Source organism: Gossypium arboreum, chromosome 9, assembly GCF_025698485.1.
Source record: "Gossypium arboreum isolate Shixiya-1 chromosome 9, ASM2569848v2, whole genome shotgun sequence".
Taxonomy (NCBI): domain Eukaryota; kingdom Viridiplantae; phylum Streptophyta; class Magnoliopsida; order Malvales; family Malvaceae; genus Gossypium; species Gossypium arboreum.
In genome coordinates, this window is record NC_069078.1 from 4,291,625 (window position 1) to 4,301,049 (window position 9,425).

At 31.4% G+C, this 9,425-nt stretch overlaps 1 protein-coding gene, 1 long non-coding RNA gene and 1 pseudogene across 2 annotated transcripts; all 3 read right to left on the minus strand.

Annotated features, from left to right (window-relative positions):
- Positions 1-2,323: 2,323 nt before the first annotated feature.
- LOC108454889 (uncharacterized) lies at positions 2,324-3,169 on the minus strand. The gene is made up of 2 exons (XR_001866792.2): positions 2,944-3,169; positions 2,324-2,665 (listed from the first exon to the last, which is right to left on the minus strand). It is a non-coding gene; the product is annotated as an uncharacterized LOC108454889 (long non-coding RNA).
- Positions 3,170-3,813: 644 nt separating this feature from the next.
- On the minus strand, positions 3,814-4,752 carry LOC108454890 (uncharacterized). The gene is made up of 2 exons (XM_053019238.1): positions 4,541-4,752; positions 3,814-4,239 (listed from the first exon to the last, which is right to left on the minus strand). Exons 1-2 carry the CDS (start codon positions 4,733-4,735, stop codon positions 3,967-3,969), a joined length of 468 nt encoding a protein of 155 aa, XP_052875198.1. The 5' UTR covers positions 4,736-4,752; the 3' UTR covers positions 3,814-3,966.
- A 185-nt stretch (positions 4,753-4,937) lies between these two features.
- LOC108455043 (spermidine synthase 2-like) lies at positions 4,938-7,275 on the minus strand (annotated as a pseudogene).
- Positions 7,276-9,425: the final 2,150 nt, after the last annotated feature.

Sequence of the window (9,425 nt, forward strand, 5' to 3'; positions counted from 1 at the left end):
GCGACAGTCTTCTCTTTCATCACATCCTGCAGAATTTCATTGGACAAATGTAGATGTAATTGTGTTAACACCTTTTGATATTTACTCTTCTTCTCTTCATCTGTTAATGTCGAAGGCATCTTATCTATCCCTAGCAGGGCATCCTCCAGATCCATCTGTGTAAGAACTACTTGCATCTTAATCTACCATAATGAAAATCTGGTGTTACGATCCAAAAGCGAAATTTCATACTTCAAAGACGCCATTACCATGATCGAGATTAATAACTCGGAAGCTCTGATACCAATTTGTGAAAATAAAATAAAATAAAAAATAAAAATAAAATAAAGAACACACAGATTTTTATGTGGAAACCCTTTCGGGAAAAAAACCACGGGTAGAGGAGAAGAAAATTTACTATGTCGAATTCGAATTAATTACAAGAGGAATAGACTATGTCTATTTATAAGCTTGTAAAGCCATATTCTAGTAAGAGTGAAACACCTTATTCTAATCAATTAGATGGAATTTAATAAGGTTTAGAAAACCTTATTCTAACATAAAATAAAAGAAGTGTAATTCTATATGGATTCTTTTTTTATTTTATTTTACCACTGTATTTTATTTAAATAAGGATTCGGGTCACTTAATTCTAACAAAAAATAGTAACCAAATTTCGCAACTTGAAAACCAAAAACTATTGTCAGAATCTGAGTAGGAAAAGTGGGTGCCAGTTAGGTTGAGACTCATCCCATTGTGATGGTCTTTTTAACAGTTGAAGTAAGTTATTGGATGATTGACCTTGACAGTGCCACCCAAAAAGTTAAACTCCAATATTTGCAGATTTGTGTCATTTATGTTTAAGAGCGGCACTTTTTCCCTATTGGCTGTTGTGTTGCAAATTACTTCAAACTAGTCATCATTGGCATAATCTTGATCCTTCATTCTAAAGGGGTAGTGAAAAGCAACATTCCCACGAGATCCTACCTTGTAGGTGTTGAAGTTGATAGGTTCTAGTCCTGGTCTTCCGCATCCTGCGGATTTAGCAAAAAAGGAGTAAATTACAAAATCTACTAAATATATGTACATTAAATTAAGGGTGTGCAAAACTCAATTCTATTTGGAAAAATAAAAAAAAATCAAATTTCAAATTAATTGAAAAGTTATTCAAATTATTCAAGTCAACTCGAATAAGTAATTCAAGTTTCAAGTTCAAATCGAGTTGAATTTTACAATTAGAATAATTGAATAATGATTGGTGTAAATACCCTTTTGGTCCCTATCAAGTTTGAAAATGAACAAATTAGTCTCGTCTCTCAACGAAAATTACAAAATAATTTTAAAAATTCTAAAATTCATATTTTTAAAAATTCTAAAAAATCTAAAATATATAAAGAAAGTTAAAATTTTAAAATTTTCTAGAATAATAATTTTGGGATCCTAAATAAGTTAATTAATTACTCAAATTTATCATACTAAAGTATTTTTATTTTACTTTGAAAAGTTTTCAAATATATATGGTTTCAAATTTATATGCTCTAATATGGAATTAGTAATACTGTAACAAAATTTCAATTTGACATGTTTAATTTTTAATTCAACTCAAAACTTTCACTTGATTCGATGACTTAAATTTTATTTCACTCGATACAATTCAAAAAATTGAATTGAGTTAAGATGATAAAATGAGACTCGCCAACTCAATTAACTCAAAAATTTTTCACTTGATTTGATTAAACACTCATCCTTACATCCAATGCTTGTAAGAAATAAAAGTAATGTGTTATTCAATATATATATATCTAAAAAGAAGTTATATATGAAAAGTGTTACTCTTAACTAAATTTTTAATTAAATTTGTGTGTTATTTGTGATATTAAATTCAATAAAGACTTTTTATTAAAAAATTATGGTTGAATTTATGTCATACAATATTTCTAATTAAAAATACTTTCCTTTTAAAAAATCAGTTCCACTTAAAAAGAAAATATCTATTTCTTTTTCACATGCCCTCTTAAATTATGATTTCAATTTTTTTAAGTATCTAATGATTCCATTTTCAAAACTAATGAACTTAGATTTAAAACAGAATCACTATAAACAAAATTACGTAAATTATTATATGAATCCAAACATAATACAGAAATATTAAAACTAATATATATATATATATATAACCAACACGAAGCCAGCGGTGTCCTTGATCTCTTCAATTAAGTGATTAAGTGAACAAATTAGTAAACTACACCTTTCTGCCTCTTTCAAAAGAATTAATAATTTAACATAAACACTTTAACCCTTCAATAAATGTAAAACTTACCCTTCAATAAATGTAAAACTTACATTTTTAACTCATCTAAAATAATAATTTAATTTAAGGTATAAATTTTTGCAAGCCTAAAATATTTGTAACAGGCCCAATTTGCCCGGGCCCGTACCAAAACCAAAATAAAAAAAACATAATAGCAAAATAAAACCCAATAATTAAAGTCCATCAGTCCATTTCTTACATAGCCCAACAATAAAAAATAGCAGGCCCAAACTAAAAAACTTAGACCCAAAAAATACATGGCTCGAGTGGCCCAAAAATTAAAACATTTCCAAAACCCTAGCCGACAGCCTTGTGCCGTAGCCTCAGCTCCACATCAACGCCCACGAGGCCTCCTCCTCCATGCGGCCATCGAACCTGCGAGAAGAAATCGAATTACAGTAGTAACAACCACAGTAAATAATAGCAAAGCAGTAGCAGAAAAAAATAAAAGAAATTTGTATTTATTTATTTTTTATTATTTTTACTTCTATTCGGCTATAAAAGGGATTACGAACGCATATAGAAAGAATGCAAATCAATTCAAAATCAATTTTTAAGGTGATTTTAGATCTAGATCTTCCTTTGATTTTCGTTTCTATTTCATCAATCTTTATTCAATGCATGAATTTTTTTAAAAGGGGAAGGGATTTAACTTTTTAATGGCCTTCAAATCCTTGTTTGCTTCGTTGAAGTCGAAGCTTGGATAGGGATTCAGAAAAGGTTAGTGGCGAAATGGCGTTTGGGGGCAGGGTGCTTTGAGATCCGGCCGAATGAGGGAGAGGGGGACTTAGGGTTTTGTTGTGTTGATTTTTAGAGTGTTTAGATGCTTATTTTAAGTTTTTTTTTGTTTTTATAAAAGGGGTGAAATGGCGTCATTTAGGGCCTGCTTTAATGGCTCCACGGTGCCGTATAATAGTGTGACCCGATGACCCGACCCGTGCACAGCTAGGATCCGCGCGTTTGGCCTTTGAAGGTTATTTGCAAGATTGATCCCTCCCTTTCCCATTGTCATTCAATTGGGTCTTATTTGCATTTTCTTTGTTTTTTAAATTATCCCTGAAATTTGCACATAAATGCAATTTGGTTCACGCCTAAACGCCGTGTTTTGAAATTTGGAATATTTCCAATTTTGATCCTTGTACATTTGCGCTTATTGCGCTTTAGTCATTATCTTAATTTCAAATGTTTATTTCATTTATTAATCATCTCTGTTAATTTGATTTTATTTCAATTGAGTTTTTTTTATTTCAGTTTGTATAATTTATTTTCTAATTCACTTAATATTCATTTTGTACATTTTTTATACATTTTGAATTAATTTGATAATTTTACTTTGTTTAGTTATTTTGTTTAAATTATAAAATCATTATTTTAAAATTCTCTTCTATATCATGTTGTTTTAAAATTTTGTATAACATTTAACTTAAATTACCCATATATATTATTATACATATATAGTTAATGATAAAGTCATTTTTATTCTACATACATTATTAATCCTACGTTATTTTAAATACATAATCTCTTTTAAATACATTTATATATATTTCTATTCAAATCTATTGTGTATATTGTAGTTAACCTAATTTGCCCGGGTATATTTAAAGTATTAAAATAAGCCAAACAAATAAGTCCAGGTAAATTAAGAAAAAAACACACAAATAAAGAATCCAAATTTAGAAGTTCAGTGTCCGGTTACAAATATTTGGGCCAAAATAACTTAAACCCAAACCCTTTAATATAGACCTAACCCAATTACATAGTCCAAGAGAGCTATAACCCAAAATCCCTAGCCCGAATAGCCCAAACCCGAAAGGAATCTCAGCAGCCAAGAGCACCAGAAGCTTTAGGAGCATGCCAGAACAGTGCCAGGGTTCGGGATCCAGCAAGCGGTTTCCCCGTACAGCCTCTTTCACACGCGCCTCTCCCCGCTCCTCTGTACGGCCGTTCTGCAAAAGAACGCACGAAAAGCAACAAAATAGAAAAATATATAGAAAATGAAAAAGAAATAGATTTATTTTTTTAAAAAATCTGTATTTTTGTCAGGCTATAAAAAGCCATTACCTGTACCATGTATTTTTACACACACTGAGAATATGAATACAAAATACCAAAAAGAAAGCATTACGAAAGCAAGATAAAAGGTGATTTTAGATTCATATTTTCCTGGTTCTATGCTTTTCTTGTGATTCTAGTTCCCTTTATTGTTTTTCAAAGCATTTGAAAATAAAATTTAAAGATATACCTTACCAAATGCCGTGGATTCCTTTTGCTTCGTCGAAGTGGAAGCGTGAAGGGGATGTTACGTTCCGTAAATTGAAGTAAAAGAAATCTAAGAAAAGAAGTAGAGAGAACGAAGAAGAAGAAAATTTGAAGAGAAGAAGAACGGAGAAGAGAAGAGGATTTTGAATTATCTGTATACTTTGCATAACTGTTTTTCTGCATACAACTCAGACTTAAAAAGGAAAATAACAGCAAAAGGCCCTGGGTTCATTTTGTTACCATCAAAATGCTCCGTTTCACTAATTCTCTACGCACCGTTTTGTTGTTCTCTCAAAACTCCCTGTTTTATTTAAAGGACTAATTGTGTCAACTAATTTCTTCCTTTCCCATTCCCCACTTACTTTCTAGTCCGTAACAATACTCCCCCCAAAACAAGATCCTTGTCCTCAAGGATAAATGTGAGGAAAATTAGCCTGAAGTAGGTGGAGAGGTTCCTAGGTAGCATCTTCAGGAAAAGAATCAATCCATTCAACTAGAACTTCTGTAACAGCTGTGCTCCCTCTTTTGACTATTTCTGTCCATAATTCGGACTGGCTCTTTCTGCATTACACCGTGAGCATCAACCAATAATATGAGCTTCCTTTTCAGGAATGAAGGCAACGAAAAAGTAGCCTTATGCATCTCAGAGTTGTAATATCTAAGTTCTTTCTTATGCTGATGAGCTCCTTCTAACTTTTCAATAGGGTTAATGGGATTCAGAAAATCAACTGTTGGCCCCTCTATCGAGCATATCAGAAAACCAATCACACCACTTGGATATGTTGGAACACTCGCCCATGCATAATGAATAGAACCTTTGAATATTTCACGGTAAATAGAGATCATATCATCAATTAGATGTGTATGAAGCCACATACTCTCTGCCATGTTACATAGGACACCACCATGCCTTAAAACTCTAGCTAACGTATCAAATAATGGTTTCTCTACAAGCTCTTGAGCAGGACCTACAGGATCTGATGAATCAACAATGATAGCACCATACGTCTCTTCTGGAACATTACGAAGAAACTCAACAGCATCATCAACATGAAAACAAATACAGGGGTCTTCAAATTCAGTAGCCAGTTCTGGAAAAAACTTCTTAGAAACCTCTATAACCATCCTATCTATTCCCCATATATCAATGTGCTCAGCAGAGCTGTGCCGAGAAATCTCTGCAAGAAACTCACCATCACCACCTCCCACAAACAGAACAGTTTTGGGAGATGCAATTGAGCAAAGGGGAAGATGAGTTATTATCTTCCAATATGCACATACATCCTTCTCAGTTAGTTGAACTATACCATCAAGAACAAGCACCTTTTCGCAGTTTGATGACTAAAAAACAAAAACCTCTTGATAGTCTGCCCTTGCTTTGTACAAAATGCTTTCAACTTTCAAAGAATGTGCTTCTCCTTGTTGTTTCAAATTCACCAACTCTTTCATGGGGTTGCCGAATTGTCCAAACCCAAAACGATCCTGTAGACTTTTCATGTAGGCTGGCCATGACAACATTTGAATACCACCATTACGTTGGGAATATAATTGATGCCATTCCAGTACTCGTCCCTCCAAATTTAGCATAACCGTGCGAATCTTGTAAGATTCTAGTGTACCCTCAGCTTTAAGGTATTGTTCCAATTTAGTCCACCATCCTCTAAAATCGTTGCCATCGAACCTAGGACATCCAAGCTGACTGGTCTTCACTGACGCGCCACCCATATGTGACTGATTCCGTTGGTGCGCACTACTCACCTCCGTCAGCTTAGGATCCACTGGCGCCTGTAGAAATTCTGTCTCTTTAGGTAAAAACCCAGGGAAAACACTTAAGACTCCTTTTCCCTTGTCTGTGGTGCCGTTAGCAGGAGATCTAGTTGGTGGAGGACCAAAATATTGATCCAGCAACGCCTGTAAGTCCCCACAAAACTCCTCCTTAAACTCCTGGAATTTGGTGTCCATCTTAGCCTCTAAACGCAGCATCGTTTCTTGTAGTTTGGAAATTTCTTGTTGCATGCCGCCCACCTCCTTCTGCAGTCAAGTAAAAACACCATCGCCGGCCATTGTAGGGATCGAAAAAGCTCTAATACCTTTGTTACGTTCCGTAAATTGAAGTAGAAGAAATCTAAGAAAAGAAGTAGAAAGAATGGAGAAGAAGAAAATTTGAAGAGAAAAAGAAGAAGAAGAACAGAGAATAGAAGAGGATTCTGAATTATCTGTATACTTTGCATAACTGTTTTTCTGTATACAACTCAGAATTAAAAAGGAAAATAACAGAAAAAGGCCCTGGGTTCATTCTGTTACCATCAAAACGCTTCGTTTCACTAATTCTCTACGCACCGTTTTGTTGTTCTCTCAAAACTCCCCGTTTTATTTAAAGGACTAATTGTGTCAACTAATTTCTTCCTTTCCCATTCTCCACTTACTTTCTAGTCCGTAACAGGGGATCCTAAGGCTGAAAAGCAACCGAAAGGCAAGATCGGCGTTAGGTAAAGGTCGGCTAAGGTGAAAAATAGGAGAAAAGGGGAATTAGGTATAAATTTCAGCAAAAAAATGGCAGAGTTCAATCATTTTTTTTCGTTTTTAATAGCAAGTGAAACGATACCACTTCAAAGGGAGAAGGATCCGCGCCTAAGACCCGATTCGCTGCCCGGATCTGTGTCTTTTTACCTTGAATGGTCAATTTCCGTACGTGGTCCTTTCACTTTGTTAAGCCATTCAATCGCGCCTTATTTATGTTTTCTTTGATTCTTCTAAATTATCCCCGAAATTTGCGCGTTTACTTATTTTAGTCCGCGTTTTAAAGTTTCGTTTGGAATATTGGTCTATTTTCATTTTAGATCCTCGGTTGTTTGCATACGTTTAATTTTGGTCCTTGATTCTATTGTAATAATTTGATTTATTTATAAATTATACTTTTAGCTTTGTTTTTATTCCAATTAAGATTTTAGTTAATATTTTGTGTTCTTTATAAATTATGTGTTATTTTTTTAATATCTTGTTCTTGATGTATTATTTTATTGATCTCATATTGTTTTAGTTTTTGTATATGTTCTCTTGTATATTTTTGAATTGTTTTATGATATAATTCATTATGTTAAAATTTACTCTATGTAATCTGTTTAAAAGGATTTATAATACTTATCCTTATACATTAATATTTATATATACACATGCATAATTATTTATTTAAAATCCCTTTCAAACATGTTCATATACTTTTCTTTTAATTTTATTCATATATTATTCATTTTTTAAATCCAATTATATATTTTATTTGATTTGATCTTACATATTTTATTAATTCCGTGTTATTTTTGTGTTTCTAAATTTATCTATATATATACGATTTGTAATCTATTATTGGAATAGTTTATTTCCTAAGATTGTATTTCATTAATATACTTGTATTATCTTTTCATACTTTCTATACATAATTTAAATTTCCTTTTATTGTATGTAAATTGTCAATTTTAAACCAATATTCTTTAATCTTATGTATTTATTTGATTTAAAAATATTCATTTTATAGCTTATTTTAACTATTATGTGATGTCACATTTAAATATTTTTGTATCATATAATATTTTAATGACTAAATTATTGTTCTAAAATTCATATTTTTGTTTATAAAATTAGTGTTTTGAAGTTCTTTATACCATATTCTTGTAATATATTATATAATATCTCATTTAAATGTTTTTATATATCTGTACATATATAACAAAATTAATTAAATCTTGTATGCACTTTTATGTTATTTTCATTAATAATTATTTCTATTCATATATACATGTTTTGTGAATTTATTATGTACATTATATCTTACCATGAATTTTAATTATTTTTTTCTTAAATATTATTTAAGTTATTGTGCATATTGTCAATTTTAAATGAATTTGAGTTTAAAATATTTTGCATATAATTTGATTCAAACTTTTATTCTATAATATCTATTTCAATAACCATATATCCATTTTATTTTGTGCATGTTTTGTAGATCTTTTATATTGTGCCATATTTATTATTGTTGTATATTATTTAGTCATTGTTTCATCAATTGTTCTCCATCCATGGTTAAGAATTTGGTTACATTTCACTTAGAATAATTGTACTCAATTGTTGGATTTATTAATTGAGGTTTATTGTACTATATGTGTGCATATTATTTCATGTTCATTAACCATTTTTATACAAATGTTTTGTTGCAATGCATTAAGTATTCCATCTATTTTAAAACTAATAAACATGTTTTGAGCTAATTTCCAAATTTCCTTATTAGTCTAAATTTTTGAAATAAGGCAATATTCAATATTTGGGGAATTCGGGAAATCGTGCCCTACCGTGCTGGGTATGATTTTTTCGGTGAAATAAATATTTGGATATCCTTTTATAAGTTTAACATACAAGTTTCTTAGGGTCAAAAATCAATCGTATTATTGAAGGTTTAAGGGACTGTGTCCAATCGTGCTGGATATGATGCTGCATATCTTTGAAACTAGAGAATTTTGACCGTTAATTTGAACTAGTCCAAACATTTTAAAAAATTATACTTCGAAAGATTTTTTTAAAAAAAAAACCTTTGATATAAGGATATCATCGAATCGATTTGGTACCAATTTTTGGGTGTAATAAGGGTGCTCACCCTTCCTCATACGTAACCGACTCCCGAACCCATATTTGATTTTTATGTGAACCAAAATTGCTTTTAATGGAACAAAGCGTTTTAGTAGGTGGCCCAATCACACCTAAACCAAGAGATTGGTGGCAACTCCACATTCGGTTTTAAAAAAGGTCGATCCTTGTTTTTCTTTCAAATAAAAATGGTTTTGACATATATAGTTTATGCTTTAAAACATATTTTATTATATTT

Excerpts from the sequence above, each read along its gene's own strand:
- LOC108454890 (XM_053019238.1), bottom strand. The coding sequence starts at position 4,735 with ATGCAGAAAAACAGTTATGCAAAGTATACAGATAATTCAAAATCCTCT. Across the intron at positions 4,240-4,540 it reads AAAGGAATCCACGGCATTTG|AACGGCCGTACAGAGGAGCG; the intron begins GTAAGGTATATC and ends GTTCTTTTGCAG.